Raw genomic sequence first — 22,272 nt, forward strand, 5'->3', positions numbered from 1 at the left:
AACTAAGCCCGGCACAACTTCCGGTACAACTTCACACCACTTTTTGTCGACTGCCATGAAAGTCATCAACTATTAAAAAAATTAAATATTTGGTCCTAGAGTTCAAGTCACAACTTTAAGCTAGTGAAGACCATAATGGAGTATTAAAAACCTGAAACCATTACTGTTTAGAATTATACAAAGACACTTCAAAAGATCTTTCTCTCAGAATGGAAGAAAGTGCAATTAGAGAGGCAGAACCAAACATTTCACGAGTAGAAGTACAGAAGTCTCTCCACCAAGTAAGAAACGAAAAAAAATCAGGGATCGATGTTATACCAGAGAGACTCTACAAGCAATGGTCAATATGGATCACAGGTAAATGGCCTGATGAGAGGTGCGAATCAACCTTTATATCTAGATCCATATAAAATCTTTCTCTTTCTTTCGACGTGACGGCTTGGTTTCCCTTTATAATTCTTTCTTGAATTCTTTCATTTCCAATTATTCCCAAGCTAACTCCCAGGTAGTTGAATGTCATTACTTTTTCAAATTTGAAGTTGTCGGTCTTCAGGTACCCCCTTTTTTATTTTTAGTTTTAAAAATTTAAAAATACGTTAAACAGACAACACACGGCTAAATAAGGTTTAACTCTATTTCTGACAAATGGATCCCCTATCCTATACTGCAACAATAACAAAAAGGATTAAAGGGCTTAAACATGTTTTAGATTTTCTTATTTTCCTAACAAATGTTTTTTTTAAATGGGAATATTTTAAGTAATTTGATTTTGTATGGTGTATATTTGTTTTGAATTTCTTGTGTGAGAGTAATTCCGCAACCAACACAATGAAAGCTAATTCCATATTGTTCTGAACCTATTATCTTATGGCATCTTAATACAATTTACTACTTTTGTTGAGAATAAGCTATAGTCTAAGAGCTAGTGAACCCTCCGACTAACGGTCGTCCTCTAAGGCTAAAAATTTGTCTAGTGACAATTCATAGCACACCAAGGCTAAAAACCATGACCTGGCAGGCATCAGCCGTGCACGTGTATCTACCAGGTGAATCGAAAAGTGCAAATTTAGGGGGTAAAATAAACTTTCTCCTGTAAAGTTAAAATTTAAGTATCTGCTTAAGTCATTTAGAAAAAATGTGTAAAATGACAGGCGATTTTTAAGAGCAAGACCTTGCCAGGCGAGGGGAAAGGTTATGGGTTTTTCCTAAAATTATTTTTTTTGCATCGACCAAAGTTTTTTTAGGTTTTCTTGAATCATTCCAAACGGAAAAGGTTTTGGTGATTTTTCTCTTAAGTTAATAGTTTTTGTTATAAAAGCGATTAAAAATTTTGAAAATTGCGAAATCGGCCATTTTTAACCCTAAATCGGACAAGTTACTAAAAATTTCAATGTTGCCAAGGTAGGTAGATATTCTTTAAACATTGATTAATGAAATCCCGAAGAGATTTTTGCAATACAATATCGAAAACCCCTTTGTTTTTTAATTTCTAATCAAGAGGGCAAGACACTGTAGTATAAGTGAGGACGTTTGAGTTTGCATAAATTCATTATCTCAAGAAAAGGCAAATTCAAAGAGAAATCCTCAGACAGGTCGATTTTTATTCTTAAATTAGGACTTTTTGGCATATATATAATACTAGTGACGTCATCCATCTGGGCGTGATGACGTAATCTATGATTTTTTTAAATGAGAGTAGGGGTTGTGTGATAGCTCATTTGAAAAATTATTTAATTTACTATTCAGTAATATAGACATTAACATAATTTTTTATACAAAGTGTACAAAAAAAATTTTTATTAAATTAATTTAGACAAAAAGAAAAAAAAATGGTTTGTACACTCTGTATAAATAATTATGTTAAGGTTTATATTACTGAATAGAGAATTAAATATCCTTTCAAATGAGCAATCACACAGCCCCTACTCTCATTTAATGAGGTTAATGATGACGTCACTAGTATTATATATATGCCAAAAAGTTCTAATTTAAAAATAAAAATCGACCTGTCTGAGGATTTCTCTTCAAATTTGCACATTCTCGAGATAATGAATTTATGAAAACTCAAACATCCTCATTTATACTACAGTGTCGCGCCCGCTTGATTAACAATTAAAAAACAAAGGGGTTTTCGATATTGTATTACAAAAAACTCTTCGCGATGTCATCAATCAATGTTTAAAGAATATCTACCTACTTTGGCAACATTGACATTTTTAGTTAAATGTCCGATTTAGTGTTAAAAATGGCCGATTTCGCAACTTTCAAAATTTTTAATCGCTTATATAACAAAAACTATTAACCTAAGAGAAAAGTCACCAAAGACCTTTTCTGTTTGGAATGATTCAAAAAACCTAAAAAAACTTCGGTCGATGCAAAAAAGATAATTTTAGGAAAAACCCCTAATCTTTCTCCTCGCCTGGCAAGGTCTTATGCTCTTCAGAATCGCCTGTCATTGTACACATTTCTTCTAAATGACTTACTCAAACACATACTTAAATTTAAACTTTACACGTGAAAGTTTATTTACCCCCTAAATTTGCACTTTTCGATTCACCTGGTAGATACACGTGCACGGCTGATGCCTGCCAGGTTATGGTTTCTAGCCTTGGTGTGCTATGAATTATCACTAGACAAGTTTCTAGCCTTACAGGACGACCGTTAGTCGGAGGGTTCACTAGCTCTTAGACTACTACAATTTTACTTTAAAATAAGTTTATTTTAACGTTTCGATTGCCACTGTCGAAATTGTTCTCAAAATACAAAACAATAATAAATTAAACAAATTTTGTTTTTGTTTATTCTTACTAATTTCCTATTTCATATTTTAATTTCATAGTATACACTCATGAAATATTATCCCTGCTATAAAAGTTTCTTATTTTATAGGCATGCTAATCCAACACCGAGAGTATCACAACTGAAGCATATCTTCCAGAAATGGCCGCGCCAGAACCTGACGAAGGCCAAAACTGCACAGAGAACTCTCACAAGCCGCCCAAAACCCCCAACGACGGCGCCAAAAAGTCTCCCAATGAAGGAGGCAGAAAGTCGCCCAGCAAAAGCAAAGACAATAAAAACTCGAAGGCGAACAAAGAGAATGTGACCAGAGTAGTGGTGGTGGCCTTGACGCCGGAAAGAAGAAGAGAGACGTGGAATAAGAAGGTTGAGTTCTTGTTGGCTGTGGTCGGGTTCGCTGTGGATCTGGGAAATGTCTGGAGGTTTCCGTATATATGTTACCAGAATGGTGGAGGTAAGTAGATAATATCACTTTTTTAAGACCCAAAAGTTGACACAAAATTTTATAAATATAATTGGTCTTCATGTTTATACATAGGTACGATTGTGTATTGGCAGAATAGTAACTTAGTCTCTCTTTTATTTTCTTTTACTTAGTTTTTGAGAACGGGTCGGCGTAACTTCAGACGATAGGATGTCTGACTTCCATGCAGGTAGGCCGGAGTTCGAATCCCAGCGCCGCCGGCGAGAAACGCTAGACATTTTTAAAAATGTCTATAGGCCCCAGGTCGATCCACCCTGAATAAAATGAGTACCTTGGGTAAAACCAGGGATAATAATAGGCGGTTGAAGCCTGTTACCTTTCTTGTATACCATAGGCCCTAGATATAGCAGACTACCCTGCCATAATCCTAAAGCCGCGTTAGCGGTATGAAACGGGAGAGTATTATTATTAGTTTTTGAGAACGTGTTTTCATTTCATCGATAAGATCAATATGTCAGTACCGCCATACTATATAGTTACTAATATTATGGAGGGAGTAGGTACTAAGACTTAATGTTAATCTATTTCTACAACCCAATTATTTTTTTGTTGATTTTACTTCATATTTGAATAGTATTTTACCATTTCATTACTATCAAACATTGCGATAAAAGAAAACAAATAAACTGTTAAATGATTATTCTACTTTAATTTATTAAAAAGGTCTTTTGTAACACATTTATCAACAGCTTTTAATAAATCAAATAACTCCTCTACACAGGTTTCTGCAGTATGAGGCCTTGCATTAACCCTTTCATTACACGTTTCATATACCTGAACTAAACGTTGACATTGATCAGTTTCGCGACATTTTCTTCTTAGCATGTCTTGAGGATCTTCAGATTCTTCTTCTTCAAATTTATTTTCTTTAAATGCTTCTTCTTCAAATGTATCTTCTTTAAATTTTTCTTCTTCAATTTTTTCTTTCTTAAATGTTTCAGCAGAGTTTTTTTCTGTTAATCCTGATTCCTTCTTTTTGTTACATTTTTTATTGCCTTCTTCAACAAAAACTTCAACATTTTCTTTAATTGTTTCGACCGGTTTTTCTTCCTCTACTACAGGCTGATCGTTTACGTGTTCTTTAGCATTCTTTTTACACTTTTTATTACCTTCTTTTACATTTTCTTTTATTATTTCAACTGGTTTTTCTTCCTTTATTGTTTCGGCTGGTTTTTGTTCCTCTACTACAGGCTGATGGTTTTCGTGTTCTTTAGCATTCTTTTTACACTTTTTACTACCCTCTTTAACATTTTCTTTAATCGTTTCGACTGGTTTTTCGACTGGTTTTTCTTCCTTAATTGTTTCGATTGGTTTTTGTTCCTCTACTACAGGCTGATGGTGTTCGTGTTCTTTAGCATTTTTTTTACACTTTTGATTACCCTCTTTAACATTTTCTTTAATCGTTTCGACTGGTTTCTGTTCCTTAAACGTTTCGACTGGTTTTTGTTCCTTTACTACAGGCTGATTGTTTACGTGTTCGTTACCATTCTTTTTACACTTTTTATTGCCCTCTTCTACGGGCTGATGGTTTTCGTGTTTTTTCAGGTTGTCTTCAGCTATTGCTGCTGCCATATTATTACGATTACATTTTTGATTGATTTTGGTATCTTCCGCTTTTAGTGAGGGGAAAGATAGCTTAGTTATCATAGAGTCTAACTTATTTTTGAAATTTTGGTGAATGGGTCCCAATTCATTGTTCTTATGAGTTTCTTTATATGTCTCTTCTGCTTTGGTTGATTGTAAACCAATATTCTTCATGCAATTTTCTTGTCCAGTAGATTTACTTTCATTATTTTCGTGTTGTTTTGCTGAATCAAAATTAGTAAACCATTTAAAGAACATTTTATGTAAATCTTCAAATATTCTTTATTGTTTTTATTTTATTTTTTGAGGAAAGTACCTGACAGTATATTATGTGCAAGTGTCACATTAGTGTCAGAAGTAGATTTTTGATCAGCACAACGATGTAATGTCATCTAATAGTCCAGGAACCGAAGCATTTCACCTCGCAATTTTTACAGAATGGATCGATTTGCTTGAAAATTTGAAAATAAGTAGTGGATAGTTCAAGGATCAAAATCTATATGATGCCGAAAGGCGTTTTTACCATGGGGGCGGTTGCCACCCCATCTTAGGGGTGGAAATTTTTTATTATATTTTGACTGCAAAAGTTGATAAAAATATTCATTATAAGCAAAAAATGTTCTATACATTTTTTTGATAAAATTAATACTTTTCGATTTATTCGCTATCGAAAGTGTTAGTTTTATACAGAAAAAATCAACGTTTTTTGATATTATACTCATTTACCATTCACTCAATTTTTGCCGTAGAAAAAATTTTTTCAAACCAAGTTCTTGGGAATTAAATAACCTACAATTTCATATAAAAACATTTTTTCGTATATCTGATGCTAATCTTTCTATTCTGAAGAAAATGGCATTTTTTGCCAAACTACAAAAAGTCGTTATTCGCTTTTAACTCCAGTTTTTTTAAAACTAATCATTCTAAGCCAGTCAAACTTCTAGAATATATTAATAATACATAAATAAAGAAGAATGAATAAGGCCAATGACTAAAAGCAAGGCTAACTTACATTATTATGCTTCCAATTGGATTTCTTTTTTTTTTTTTCAAAAAAATATATTGATTTTTTAACCGTAACCTTTTTAATTTTTATCTTAGAAAGTTTGGTAAAAAATAGTTTTGTAGGTTTTTACAAGATCTATAAGACTATTAATATTAAATTCTTTTAAAATCCTCAGTCGCAAAAAGCGGTGACTTTGAAATGGTTGGTAAAGGTGATTTTTGCATGTTATTACAAGATTTAATTGTCAATAGCTCACTCAATTTTTACCGTAGAAAATATTTTTGCAAACCAAGTTCGTTCTTGGGAAGTAAATAAGCTACAATTTCATATTTAAATATTTTTTCGTATCTATGATGATAATCTTTCTATTCTGAAGAAAAAGAAATTTTTTACCACACTTCAAAAATTCGATATTTGCTTTTGGCTCCATTTTTTTAAAAACTAATCATTCTAAACCAGTTAAACTTCTAAAACCTATTAATAATACATAAGTAAAGAAGACGAAATAAGGTCAATGAATAATTTTATCCAGGGTGGTGATTAGGGGTTTGCTTTCAATCACTTTTTCGCTGAAAAATATAGGGTCTGACATTCTTTTCATTATAAGCCACTTACTTTTTGAGCTAACGACTTTGTTTTATTTCTGGAGATAGATATTTTTAAATACTTCAAATTAGTTTAAACAAGTTATCCTCGAAAAATGCATCGTTTTCCCGTCTTTTGACTTTGAAACTACAATATTTAGCATTTGACGAAGAAGAGCTAACATATAATAAAGTATAGCTCGATTACTATTGATCTTAAAGAAAATTTAAAAAAACGGTTTTGTTTATTTTTTCATAAGGTATATTTTTGTTAAGCAAAGTTGTTTTGATAAAACGAAAACTTTTTGAGTTATTTGCAGAAAACTGATTAAAAACATTAATTCTTTTAATATAAAACTAACACTTTCGATAGCGAATAAATCGAAAACTATTAATTTTATCAAAAATACGTATACAACATTTTTTGCTTAGAATGAATGTTTTTACCAACTTTTGCGGTCAAAATATAATCAAAAATTTTCACCCACGACATAGGGTGGCAACCACCCCCATGGTAAAAGCGCCTTTCGGCATCATATAGATTTTGATCCTTGGACTATCCACTACTTACTGTCAAATTTTCAAGCAAATCTATCCATTCTGTAAAAATTGCGAGGTTTTGTCCTATTTTAAGCTTCATTACTTGGACTATAAATGGAAGAAATAAATAGACTGTGTACACTAAATAAATTAAAACTCGGTGATGTCCGTTTGAAAGACAGTTGCATTTATTAACTTACTTTAATCGATAAAAAAGTATCGTCAGCATGATTAAATCCCCTTGGTAAATTGGAAATGTTAACTCTATGTGGAAAAAGTTACGTTATCAGAGCAATGAAAAGCAAGCATTATGTTAACAATAATCAAGAATGAATTGGAAATATTGCACAATATGAACCTAGCAGCAGTTAATCTTGAAAAATACATTAACTAGCGCCTACCGCGCCAGGAAACTGGGACTAACTAATTTTATTATTGGTATACAAATTATTAACATCTCTACTAATAATCTAATAATCTAATTTTACAAGTTTGATTCCACTAATCGCAGAAGCTGCTCCAAACAAAATGCCTTTCCAAACATGTGGAGGCTATATATTTATGTATAAGTAGAATAATTTGATTTTTAAAATTTTCTACACTGAAAAAAAATAACTTTATAGACTTCCGGTATGGGTAACTTGCACATTTTTTTTTATTACATAATAATGTTCAGTTTTGTATAAAAATGAGATTTTCAAAATTTCCCGCTTCAAAAACTCATAATAACTTAGAAATACAAATTTAAAGTCTTCTTTATTTTAAAGTAGTTCAGACGGCCCGTGACGTCACATAGTTTTACATTAGTTTTTTATATAGTTATATCAGTGATGTGGGAGGGTTATATGTAAGTATATTCTTCTTCTTCTTCTTTAGTTTATTGGCCTCCACCTACTTGGGTATTTGGCCACAGCATCGTCGCGAAATATGGGAAAATATTTATATTGTAATGACATTTTTTGATCACTATACTTAATAGGAAGTGTGTACCTACTAAGTTTTATCGTTAAATACTTATGAGAATAATAATCAGAATAAAATCACAGTATAAAATTAGTAGGTATAATGGGAGTATAATATACATAATATATGTACTTACTTATCTGCTTTAACTCCCCGAACTTCTCCGACGGAAAAATTTTCACTCTTTTGAAAATATGTAGCCACCATACACATATCAACTATAGGTAAGTTATCAGACTGCCCTTTACAAAAACCCTCTTCGGTCATTTTAAAAAATATATCTTAAAAACACTCAAATATATCAGAAATAGAAATTATCAAATATATTTTTATAAAACTTAGTGTCAGTGTCAAAACGAATGCCAAACCTATGAGGGAACTTACACATTTTTTTTATTACGTAATATTATTCAGTTTCCTTTAAAAATAATATTTCCAAACTTTCACGCGGTAAAACCTCATAATAACTAGAAGATAATTTAAAATCTATATATTTTTTTCTGTTTTCTGGCCTTGGTTTAGAAGAACCCTTAGCCAATGTAAAATAGTTCAAACGATCAAAAACGCTTGTGACGTTACATAACTGTATTTTCTACTGACGTTTATAGTGTCTAATTTAAAATTATATACAATTTTGTTTACTTTGTTGGTGCAGAATGTACATGCACCTGACATGCACAACTATATGACGTCACTATGCGTTTTGGACCACCTGTTTTAATTTGAATTTTTAATCGTCTTTAGGGGCCAAACGAAAGACAAACAAAACTTTTTTTATCTTTGATACATGCTTTAAATTCTGTTCTGTTGTGATTTATAACATTTTTTTCGAATTTAAAAATTTATGCAAGTTCCCTATTCGCGGTGTGCAAGTACTTGGAAGGGGAAACGAGAAACGACCCTGCGCGAGTCGCGAAGAAATATTGCAACTATCTTAAATAATTCATATTGTCAATTGAAATTGTCAAATTGACGTATATTTCATACCTTCTGTCAATGAAGCACAAAAATTATATATTGCTCCACAATATTGATATGATATGCAATTATTATATAAAGGTAAATTTAATTAATTTTATTTTGCTTGCAGTACTGCATTTTAATAATTAATTTTATTTACTACATACAATTGTTGACGTTTTCATAACATAACCTGAATCTTATTTTTTCTTCTTATTATTTTTTTGGACTACGGCCTTGACAATTATCCAGTAACCAGGACTAATATAATTGGCCAATATAATTAAAAGTGCGTATTTTAGTATAGAGAGTACAAATAGGGGTCGCTTTGCCGAACTTGCACGGTCCCAATAAGTGAAATTTGCTAATGATTTTAGTCACGATAAGAGTCTATAACATGCCCCGCGCACTCTAATAAAAAACATGTAATCGTATTTATTTTCCTTCCATTTTGTCAGAGGCGCTGATGTCGGCATTGTGATTGGTGGAACATGACTTTTGACAAATCCTGCGCTATCTGTGAATTTGTGTTCAGTGTTCCTGTTCGTTCGTTCGTTGTCGTTCAGTTATTTTATATGGTCGGTCGGTTATGTGATGTGTTTGTGTCACCATAAAAAGCTGATATTCAGTCGTGTTTTTTGATATTTTGTAATCGAGTACCTTTTTAAAGGTAAGTTTTTCTGATTGTAAGGTAGAGATTTTCTGATTGTAGGTACTGTTTATCCAACAGTTTTAAAATACACACTTTATTTCGCATTTTGTTGTTAGGTCTAATGGCTCCGTTCAGCTGTTGTGTGCAGACGGTGGAAAAGTTCAACAAGTAAACATTTATTTAATCCAAATTAAATACTCGTATTTCTATGTAAAATGTCACATTATTTTATAAATAAATAAGTAAGAAACAAAAGTTGTTTGTGTTTTACCTTTATTTTCCACTTTAATAAAATATTAAAAATTGGAAGTACCGTATGGAGGCTATGTACGTGACATGGAGGCTAGATTATGGCACCCTTCCTATCCAATCAACAACAAGAACGTTTAAAATTTCACACCTATCATGTCGAAGCTACAGACCACTTATGTGGAGGCCAGATTTGTAGTATCCTTCCATTTAACCAGCTGCTGAGATGGCGCTGAAATACGTGACATGTTTTTTAAAGAGTAAGATCGCATTCTACCAAATCACACAACACTTTTTTCTATGGTCTATAACGTCGACAGTAGCGCATCAAACCTTCTACTTATGGTAGGGGAGCGCAAGCGGGGATTTTTATCAGAACAGTGTATATTTCAATAATCTGACGATTTGAGCGGGTAAGGAAATGGGTGAGTCACAAAGTTTCACAGAAAAAGCCAATATTTCGCGAAATGTACGTCAGATCGAAAAAGTGAAAATACTTGTTCAATATTTTTCAAAAATCTATCGAATGATACCAAACCAATGAACTGTCAATCCGTATTGACAGTTCATTGTATCTACCAAACACGACCCCACACGGAGAGTGGTGGGGGTAAGTTTAAAATTTTAAATAATAGTCTGGTCTGATTATCGGAGAATAGGCCATTTTTCGAGAAATATCGGAGAATCGAATCTTATGATTATATATATATTAATAATACAGATATGCAAAGTCCGCAGATAGTGTGCTACTTTTTTTATAAACAAAATGGCGTCCGAAAATCGTGTTTTTTTCAATTTTTGCTCTATAACTCCAAAGATTTTAACTTTAGATCAAAAACACCCAAATAAAAATTCACCGCAATTAAATTCTTCATAGAGACGTGTTTTTTCCGATTTACTTCGACGAAAACTTTCCCCGGAAAAAACGGGTTTTTCCAACAAAATCTTTAATTTTCAACTAAACTTTTATATAAGTAGTTGTTAATCAATAATTAAATAACTTGGTAATGTAAAAGCCCCTTCCGTATAGAGTATAATTCCAGAAGCCGATGGAAATTGAATGAACAGTTTAACAAAAATTGAAATGTTAATTAATAATTTACGGTCGCTATAATAACGACAATAATTATGATGTATAAGAATAACTATGATTTTTTCATAAAAAGACACTATACTTATCTAATTTACTTTACAGAATTGAAATTGGACTATTTAAGCTGCCTCAGGAATATTTTAAAATTATAAACAATTTTTTGGCTTATAAACAAATAGAATATCTCGGGAAATATTAAACTAAATTAAATTGTGAAAACGGTATTCGAAAGACAGCGGCAGGACGCTTTTTTTAAAAGAAAAAACGTTTAATCATGACGAGTGGTTCCTGAGATACAACCGGTCAAAGTTGACCGAAATTTACGGCAAAGATATAAACAATAGGATCATAATTTTCAAACCATCACCTTTTTATTTTTGTCCTCTTTCTCCACACCAATTCTCATATCTTCAAAATCCTCATAACATATATTATTATAATAAAAACTATCGATAATACGTGTGAAAATTGCCAAAAATAGCAAAATTCCAATAAAAAATTAGGTTGGAGAAAATGTAACCCTCAAAGTTCAAAATCGGTATACGTTAAAAAAATGCATTTTCTCGGCTTCCCATGGAGCAATTTCCTTCATTCTTTTTTTGTTCCCAAGTAACTCGAGTAGAACCATCGAACTAACGCATTAATAAATGTCAAACTTGCTTTTGTTTTGTTATAATAAATTAATTTATTTATTATAACACAATATTTTAATTTGTTTAAATAAAAATTGTTTAAATAATTATACAGCTTTCAAATGAGAATATTTATGTTTTTAACTTTAAAAGGTACACTTGTAGTAAGTTTATCTAAAAAAAAGCCTACAACTGGAAAAAATATGTAATTTTCTGTTCTTATAAATAAATTCATCTATTATAACAAAACAAAAGCAAGTTTGACATTTAATAATGAGTTAGTTCGATGGCTCGAGTTATTAGGGAACAAAAAAAGAATGAAGGAAATTGCGCCATGGGAAGCCGAGAAAATGCATTTTGTTAACGTATACCGATTTTGAACTTTGAGGGTTACATTTTCTCCAACCTAATTTTTGATTGGAATTTTGCTATTTTTGGCAATTTTCACACGTATTATCGATAGTTTTTATTATAATAATATATGTTATGAGGATTTTAAAGATATGAAAATTGGTGTGGAGAAAGAGGACAAAAATAAAAAGGTGATGGTTTGAAAATTATGATACTATTGTTTATATCTTTGCCGTAAATTCCGGTCAACTTTGACCGGTTGTATCTCAGGAACCACTCGTCATGATTAAACGTTTTTTCTTTTAAAAAAAGCGTCCTGCCGCTGACTTTCGAACACCGTTTCCACAATTTAATTTAGTTTAATATTTCCCGAGGTATTCTATTTGTTTATAAACCAAAAAATTGTTTATAATTTTAAAATATTCCTGAGGCCGCTTAAATAGTCCAATTTCAATTCTGTAAAGTACATTAGATAGGTATAGTGCCTTTTTATGAAAAAATCATAGTTATTCTTATGCATCATAATTATTGTCGTTATTATAGCGACCGTAAATTTTTAATTAACATTTAATTGTTGCTAAACTGTTCATTCAATTTCCATAGACTTCTGGAATTATAATACATACGGAAAGGGCTTTTATGTTACCAAGTTATTTAATTATTTATTAACAACTACTTATCTAAAAGTTTAGTTGAAAATTGAAAGATTTTGTTGGAAAAACCCGCTTTTTCCGGGGAAAGTTTTCGTCGAAGTAAATCGAAAAAAACACGTCTCCATGCAGAATATAATTGCGGTGAATTTTTATTTGGGTATTTTTGGTCTAAAGTTAAAATCTTTGGAGTCATAGAGCAAAAATTGAAAAAAACACGATTTTCGGGAGCCATTTTGTTTATAAAAAAAGTAGCACACTATCTGCGGACTTTGCATATCTATATTATTAATACATACAATAATTAGATTCGATTCCAGCAATAAAATTGCAAGTAAATAACTTTTCCTTGTATTTTGCTAATTAGCCCAGAGTATAAGAACACGGCGATATTTCGCGAAATGAACATCAGATCAAAAAACTGAAAAATACGTGTTCAATATTTTTTAAAAATCTATCGAATGACATCAAAAACGACCACCCACGGTGGTGGGATAGGGGGTTACTTTAAAATCTTAAATAAGAGCTCCCATTTTTTATCGAAGATTTGGATTCCTTACGTAAAAATAAGTAACTTATATGCGGTTTTTTTAATTATGGATAGATGGCGTTATAATCGGAAAAAACGATTGTTGGAAATAGAAAATTAAATTAAAAAATGGAAAGTACCCACTAAAATGGAAAACTTAACTTAACTTTTGTTGGTTTTAGAACCTAATACATATTTACAACCCAATAAGTCGCCATAACGCTCGAGTAACTGCAAATTTAGCATACTTGCCTTCCCTACTATTATGGACGGGATACATGAATTAAAATGTACCCTCCCTCACTACCAGAATTCATTTTTTTATTTCTTTAAGTTTTATGTGATTAAAAAATAAGATTCACCGTAATTTTAACCATTCCCCTTCCCTCACCACCAAAAACTTCATTTTTCGTTTTGTTTTTTTTTTTTAGGTAGAATGCAATCAATTTTAAATTTTGTTGAGGCTTTTACAAAACATGTCTATTTTTTAGACCGGTAGTGTACATAACCTCAAAAATAATTTTTTTTTTTTTGGAAAAAAGCGTATAACTTTTTTTTGATGAGGACGGCAGGTCTAATTTTTTTCAGATTTTTCTTAAGGTTCGCCACCTTCAAAAATCCGAAGAACTATTTTTAGGGGTTTTTTGGGGATTTTCCCTATTTTATAGACTTCAAAATAGATGAAATCAATGTTTTTTTTATAGGTTATAATATGTAAAGTGAAGTAACTGTGACCTTTAGAACATTTAAAAATGGGAGAAACAACAATGTCATAAGACCTTGCCTTTCAGGGCGACGACCAACACAGTCACGGAGGTAAAGGTACCTGAGGAAAGAAAAGCCAAAACCTTATGACATAAAGGATGTTAAGTAAGCGAGTACAAATATAAACATAGAAAAGAAAAATCATTGGCAAATAACTCGCAGTGCGAATGTGAATTCGAATTTTTCTTTTCTATGTTTATAGTTGTACTCGCTTACTTTACATCCTTTATGTCATAAGGTTTTGGCTTTTCATTCCTCGGGTAGCTTTACCTCCGTGACTGTGTTGGTCGTCGCCCTGAAAGGCAGGGTCTTCTGTCATTGTTGTCACAAATGGTAACATTGCTCCTGTAGTGATCTTTTCCCAAGTTAAACCGCTCCTTCTTCTAACTTATGTTTAATGTACTGATGACGACTGGTGAGTCAGAAACACGTGTCTTCAGTTGCATTCCATCTTTTTATATTGTTAATTTTGTTTTCACATTCGCATTGCGAGTTATTTGCCAATGATTTTTCTTTTCTATGTTTATAGTTGTACTCGCTTACTTAACATCCTTTATATCATAAGGTTTTGGCTTTTCTTTCCTTAGGTAGCTTTACCTCCGTGACTGTGTTGGTCGTCGCCCTGAAAGGCAGGGTCTTCTGACATTGTTGTCACAAATGGTAACATTGCTCCTGTAGTGATCTTTTCCCAACTTAAACTGCTCCTTCTTCTAACTTGGCTATACTGTACTGATGACGACTAATGAGTCAGAAACACGTGTCTGCAGTTGCATTCCATCTTTTTATATTGTTAATTTTGTATTCACATTCGCATTGCGAGTTATTTGCCAATGATTTTTCTTTTCTATGTATATATACATATATAATATACAATCTATGTGACGTGTATTTTTTTTTTCTAGATGGTAGATACGTCTAATGATATTTTTAGCGTCAGTGTCTCCTTTTAACTTCAAAAATAAATCCAGAGAGATTCTCATTAAGCCCCAAAACCTTATTCGAGAAGAAGAAAGAAAACCAGATGATATTCTTTAAGTTGATTACGTTAAACAAAAGACACGGACGAAATTTGCCGTTTATATAATAAAGGATACACGCCGGAAACGTAACTCAATAAGATGAAGATACAGGGAGTTGAATGGAAAGCTAATGACTCCCTTTTGGTACACAATTTATACAAACTTTAAAAGCGAATTAAGGCTGTTCCATATTCTGTGATCTCTGTTATTCAGTCTAACAGAGTTAGAGATTGAACGAATTTATATTTATACGCGTTTGAGAGATATATGTGTGATTGATTCTGAAATGGATATTAGGAATTAAGTTATGGAAGACTCAACAACCGAAATAAATATACTTCTATGATTTAATAGGGTATATTATACAGTATGGTGCAAATGTCTGGAATAAATTTGATATTTCGGAACCCGGCGACTTTGGGGAAAAATCCCGAAACAGGTCGATTTTTATTTTTAAATTCATCCATATGGACGTGATGACGTAATCGATGATTTTTTTAGATGAGACTAGGGGTCGTGCGATAGCTCATTTGGAAAGATATTTAATTCTGTATGCAGTAATATAAAGATTAACATAATTGTTTTTATACAGTGTCAAAAAGTTTTTTTTTAAATAAATTAATTGACCAAAAAGAAGAATGTATGTAATTTATTTAATTCAAAATACATTTTACTATAGTCATAAAACAAAAAAAAATGTTTATTTGACAAGTAAGCATTGTTTTTCGCTTAAATTAAATGTTGAAAATGAGAAGAAACCAAGTTACAGATATTTAAAAAATCAAAATACTGCAGAAGTCATAAATATATCCTTCTGAACTATCCCGTCGTATACACATGGCATGAGACCATTGACAATATATATCGTACACTTGCACCATACCTCGTCTGTTTTGCTACCACAATACACAGAAGTCATTTTGATCTGACACGAGATCGTCCAACTCACCATCATTGCACAGTTCACTTTCTCAAATAACTTCGGAGGTGTTGTGTTTAATAATTTTAATTTTTGTACCTTTTGACTCTTGTCAAACCACGCAAAAACATGAAAACGATAACTGTCAACCGGTAAAGTAACTCCCGACGTTCGTTTGTGTCGGATAGATATGGCAGTTGCTACTGGATGGCCCGACAATGTAGTTTTTGCAATTTTATTAAATAGGAGATTAGAAACATTTATGCGCACAATTACCCAACGCGCACCATTGGCCGACTCTCCCCTAATCCGTTAAGTCACGATTTTTGTTCAAGATTTTAAAGAAAAGCTTGGAATGACATGAAATTTGGCACACACATAGCCAACATGTTAAAGAAAAAAGTGATATTGTGTCGATGTATGCTTTTGCCCTTTGGGTGAGTACCACCCCTTCTCGGGTTTGGAAATATTTAACCTCAAAATAACCTCGGAAATTGATAGATATGTAGTTCGATTTTAACCAAAAAATCTTACGCGTAGCGCGATTGGGAAAAATATTGAGAGTGAATTTTTATAATAAAAGCGACACTGTGAAGCACGCGCATACCGACAGTGTGAAGTTAGTTGCTAAATATTTCAAGTTACGTATGTATCAATGCAAATAAAGTGTGAAAAATATATTGGTGTTTCTAGTAAGTAATATTTATTTAAAAATGAATAACCATTTTCAATTTCGTTGCAAAACGAAAACACAGCCGAACTATATTCTAGCCCAATCAGAGAAACTTATTAGTCTCTCATCAGGAGGCACATATGCTGCTCTCCTTGATCCAACCAAAACAAACCCCAGCGTGCAGTCCCGGATTGCAACGAACGAAATGGCATAGATGCGCTAGCGGCAACTGCTAGCAAAAAGACTAAGTTTTCACTCTAATGGCATATAAAACAACATAATTGAAGTATGAAGGGAACCATTCTCGTTGGAACTTTACCGCGCTGAGCAGATGGGACGTGAATTGTAAATTGTAGAATTCCCTCATCTTCCTTAGTCTCAGCATCCGTATGGCTTGCAAATTGTAGAAGCCTCGGAGGTGTAACCAGAGAAGGTTCCCATTGTTTTCATTCTGGTGGGATGTAGAATAGCATTATATTGTTTTATATGCCATTAGAGTGAAAACTTAGTCTTTTTGCTAGCAGTTGCCGCTAGGGCATCTATGCCATTTCGTTCGTTGCAATCCGGGACTGCACGCTGGGGTTTGTTTTGGTTGGATCAGGGAGAGCAGCATATGTGCCTCCTGATGAGAGACTAATAAGTTTAGAAACCGGTAGGGGTGCTTGCAGCACTCTCTGATTGGGCTAGGATATGGTTCGGCTGTGTTTTCGTTTTGCAACGAAATTGAAAATGGTTATTCATTTTTAATTTACATTTACTCTGTGTGGAGTATGAAGGGAACCATTCTCGTTGGAACTTTACCGCGCTGAGCAGTTGGGACGTGAATTGTAAATTGTAGAATTCCCTCATCTTCCTTAGTCTCAGCATCCGTATGGTTTGCAAATTGTAGAAGCCTCGGAGGTGTAACCAGGGAAGGTTCCCATTGTTTTCATTCTGGTGGGATGTAGAATAGCATTATGTTGTTTTATATGCCATTAGAGTGAAAACTTAGTCTTTTTTTTAATATTTATTTATTATATTTATTTATTATAATTTTTGTGCCTTTGGATTTGTCTTCGTTGGGAATAGATTAATTAGTGAGGGAAGAGAAATGAGAAGTGCCAGATCTAAACAATAAATCTGAAACTTCTCGTGAAACCACTTTTTGGTAACATCCTTAATCTCTGCCTTTTACAATAATTTATAAGGCAAGGAGACGACGAATAAAGAAAACGACAGGGACTCTACAATATACAGTCACATTCCGTCTATTCGTCCAGGAAAAAATTCCAAATTCCAACCAATTAGTGTGTACTCCACACGTGTACATACACGTGTACATACTTAATTCCAACGTGGACATACTCAAAATATGACTAAAATGAAAAATTAAAAAACAGCTTATGTTTCAATTATACAGGGTGTAACAAAAATACAGGTCATAAATTAAATCACATATCCTGGGACCAAAAATAATTCGATTGAACCTAACTTACCTTAGTACAAATGTGCACCTAAAAAAAGTTACAGCCCTTTGAAGTTACAAAATAAAAATCGATTTTTTTCAATAGATCGAACACTGTTTAAGGTTTCTTATTGAAAACGGACATGTGACATTCTTATGATAGAAACATCTTATATGTCTGAAACATCATAATAGAAAAAAAAATTATAGTGAAATTTGTGTACCCCATAAAAATTTTATGGGGGTTTTGTTCCCTTAAACCCCCCAAACTTTTGTGTACGTTCCAATTAAATTATCATTGTGGCACAGTCAGTTAAACACAATGTTTTTAAAACTTTTTGCTTCTCAGTACTTTTTCGAAAAGTTAGTTTTTTTTGAGATATTTTGAATATTTTGTCAAATCCACCACAAATTTGTGTACTGTTAAGTAGGTACGATTTTAGAGACTTGGTAATAATATGAAAATTTATTTATAAATTACAGTTTGAGGTATACTTTGAACCATATTAAAAAAGAAGCCACATCTCGATAAAAGGTGCCTTATCTAAAAAATACTAAAAGGTAAAAAGTTTTAAAAACACTGTGTTTAACTAATGGTACAGCAATAATAGTTTAATTGGAACGTACACAAACATTTGGAGGGTTTAAAGGCACAAAAACCCCATAAAAATTTTATGTAAACATATTAAAAAAGAAGCCGCATCTCGATTAAAACTGGTTTATCGAAAAAGTACTAAGAGGCAAAAAAGTTTTAAAAATATTATGTTTAACTAATAGTACTGCAAAAATAATTTAATTGGGACGCACATAAAAGTTTGGGGGGTGTAAGGGAACAAAACCCCCATAAAATTTTAATGGGCTGCACAAATTTCAATATAATTTCTTTTTAGGATGCTCATGCCATAAGAATGCCACATGTCCATTTTCATTAAAAAATCTCTAACAGTTTTCGATATATCGGAAAAAATCGATTTTCATTTTGTAACTTCAAAGGGCTGTAACTTTTTTTGTGTGCATATTTGTACTAAGGTAAGTTAGGTTCAATCGAATTATTTTTGGTCCCAGAATATGTGATTTATTTTATGACCTGTATTTTTGTTACACCCTGTATATTACAATATATCAATTTCAATTATATATTACGAAAATATATTTATTTCGTTGAAATCATAATAATAGAAGTATAACTTCTTACGTGCGTACAAAGTACACACACTCCTTCTTATTTTCAAATTAAATAAACATATTCAATACAATCCAAAGAATATTTAAAGAAAATGTCAAGGAAAAATATAGAAAAATGAGCTAAGTGTGGCAAATTTTTACAGACACCTCCAAAAATAGATTTTGCGGTAGACACCAGATTTCTTCATTGGATTATGTTAAATAAAAAATGAATTTATTAGCTTATGATTTTCCCGAGGTATGGCTGTCTTTATTTTTTAGTTTGAACGTTTTTTTTTTGTTTTTGGTATTACTCAGAAGTTAGAGCAACGAAATGTTTTGCAAAAGATGATGAGAATCAAGCGAAAGATAACGAAAAGCGTTACCTCAGGAAATAAAAGAAAATATATGCAAAATTTCAGGAGGATTGGTCAAGTAGTTTGTGAATTACAATGTTCACCGCCTTTGAAACAAATTTTTAAGGAAAATACGTTTTAATGTTTTGTCAACTTTTATTTTCAATTTCTTTTTGTCTGTCCTCATCATCTGTCCCACATCAAGTGATGCACACTGGCATATGTCTTTGAATCGCGGAGTAATCTACAGAAGAGAATGGGAACAGCTGTTGAACGTTTGCATCCTAACTTTTTCTGTTAACAGTTGTAGCTGCCAGTAGTTCTTGATGTATCCTTTTTTCAATGTTTATGTTTCCCCATTTCTTGGCGTGGTAAAATCGAAAAGATTTAACCTGAATTCAGCAACAATTAGATTAAGATCAGGGAGAAACTGTCTTATGTACTGAAAAAATAAAAATACCGTATAAACCTCGAACCAAAGCATTTAATTCTTGTATCCTCCCTGTCCTAACATATGGAGCTCAGACACTGACATTCACCGAGGCAATCTGGAAAAGTTGAGAAAAACTTAAAGATCGACAGATGCTGGGCATTTCACTTCGGGAACATCAAACTAACTTATCAATTAGAAAGAACAAAAGTAAAATATGTTATTGAACAAGCAGCTTCAACGCAAAGCCTCGAGGATTGTAGATGGAACAAAGACATTAAGAGTTGGATACCTTGTGGAGCAAAAATATCACGAGGAAGACCCCCAAATGCGGTGGAGTTATGACATTAAGATTGTTGCAGGACCAATATGGAAACGTCTGGCACGGGACAGAAGCATTGAAGGAAATGTGGGAGGCTTATATTTAAATCATCAAATAGAAAAAAAAATAAAAAAATTCATTAACCTTTAACTACACGCGCTGGCGTATTTTGTACGCCAGATATAAGAATTCTACTGCAAATATATTTAAAAATTTAATTTTTGACCTTGTTTATCTCTCTAAGCTATCACTGGAATGTGCTTTACAATTTGGTTTTAGTTTCGTTATAATCGGCGTTCTGGAAATATCGTAATTTACAGATTATTATGTGTTGTTTCCGGTGGTGGACAATATACTCCACGATTATATTAATATAAGTAGTAATATAAGTACATATTTCAATTGTTTTTTTAGTCATTATGGCACAAAATATATTTTTCTTTATAAACAATACTTTTTCTCCTGTAAAAAATCACATTTCGAAAAATTTTTTATTAGTAATTTGATTTATCATGGAATCCAGTTATTCCATGATTCTAGTTATAAATCCCAATTGGTTTACTGAGAAGGAACTCCAAGTATTCACTGATGTCGAATAAGGTTTAATTAATTGTAATTAATTCATTGTAAAATCACCATTTGGATATAAAAAATAAAAATATATTTTCATGGTTAATTTTTTATATCTTTGTTATAGGTGCCTTCTTAATTCCATACACGATCATGTTGATCTTTGGAGGACTTCCACTCTTCTATATGGAGTTGGCATTAGGACAGTTCCACAGAAGTGGTTGTCTCACTATCTGGAAACGAATCTGTCCAGCATTAAAAGGTAAGGTGCTAATAATTATAAACAGTTATAATATACTCTGCAGGTTTTATCTTAAATTATTTACTGTAGCAATTTTTGATTATCTCTTTGTGTGTATACAAAATTCTGTAGACACAAATGTGATATGAAATATAATATGTTCAATTAGTAAAAGATTAAATAAGTGACATAAATGCTAGACCAGACCTTAGTTCTGTTAGTGACTATAATTAAGAATAAACCTGTTAAACACTGCTAGTTTATGAAGTATGGCTATATGCTGTTAGACAATAGAGTTTTATGGATGCTGATTCTATACTGTTACAACTGGTCCTAGAATATTATTCATGTAGTTCTGAGCAATCACATTTCTTTTTAATTAAACTCACAGCATAATTCTTCAGAATAGCGACCTGTCATTCTGAAAAAAATAAATATATCTTCTTTCACCACGTCTTCAACAAATTCTTATTCGCCCATCATTGTCTTAAAATTAAACAGGGTCTCATCACTGAACAAAATGAGAAGCCATTCCTAAGCCAACTCTGCCTGGGGTAGGGTGAGGAACGGGTGAACTGAGTAGCTCAGAAATCACCTACTGCAGCCAGTCCCAAGCCCGAGTAAAAGAGAAGAGTTGAGCGGAGGGTTAACTACCCACCCTCGGAAAAAGAAGCTAATCATGAAAACTGCTACAAAAAACGACCAATGCAATGTAAAAGGACTATTATGAATATCGGAACTTGGAACGTCCAGAGTTGGTACAGACCTGGAGCTGCCACAAATGCTGTGGAACAACTGGAAAACATAGGAATGAATATAACAGCAGTCAAGGGCGGATCCAGGACCGATTTTCGGGAGGGGCCATGAACTTTGTTTGAGAGGGTGACCCGGGAGGTCTGGGGTTAATTTTTAAAAATTTGGGTGACAATGGTGAGTTTTAAGGCACTATTCACACACTATTGAGTGCCATAAAGACATTCAAAATTAATCGTTTTTAAAGTACATATTATTAAAGTCAGTACCGATTCCTACACATTTTTTCTGATCCAAGTGCAGGTCTTTCAATAAGTTTATAATACTATTTTTCCCAATTCTTCTCCTGTCAGGCCTTCTTCTTCCCCTCATTCTTGTAGACAAGGCGAAAACGGCGGAAGGGAAAAATATTCCCATGAGATTTTTTTGCATAATCACATTCGTGAGACATCCCAGAATAAGGTTCAAGAAGTCGCCCAAGTGAAAAGTGGGCCAATTTTTTTTTAACATTTTTTTTAATCAAATTGCAAAAATCAATAT

The 22,272-nt window shown here is 32.5% G+C and overlaps 2 protein-coding genes across 2 annotated transcripts in view; one reads left to right on the plus strand and one right to left on the minus strand.

Annotated features, from left to right (window-relative positions):
- Nucleotides 1-2,901: 2,901 nt before the first annotated feature.
- LOC126893317 (sodium-dependent serotonin transporter) overlaps nt 2,902-22,272 on the plus strand; it is a 170,028-nt gene continuing 150,657 nt past the window's right edge. Inside the window, exons 1-2 of the mRNA XM_050663362.1 lie at nt 2,902-3,253; nt 20,866-21,000. Of these exons, the coding sequence (XP_050519319.1) occupies nt 2,941-3,253; nt 20,866-21,000 (448 nt within the window). The 5' untranslated portion in view covers nt 2,902-2,940. The remainder of the gene's footprint in view (nt 3,254-20,865; nt 21,001-22,272) is intronic.
- On the minus strand, nt 3,911-5,199 carry LOC126883360 (probable serine/threonine-protein kinase kinX). Its single transcript, XM_050648830.1, has one exon. The coding sequence runs from the start codon at nt 5,123-5,125 to the stop codon at nt 3,926-3,928; it is 1,200 nt and encodes a 399-aa protein (XP_050504787.1). The 5' UTR covers nt 5,126-5,199; the 3' UTR covers nt 3,911-3,925.

The sequence above is a fragment of the Diabrotica virgifera genome, chromosome 1 (genome assembly GCF_917563875.1).
Source record: "Diabrotica virgifera virgifera chromosome 1, PGI_DIABVI_V3a".
NCBI classification, from domain to species: Eukaryota; Metazoa; Arthropoda; class Insecta; order Coleoptera; family Chrysomelidae; genus Diabrotica; species Diabrotica virgifera.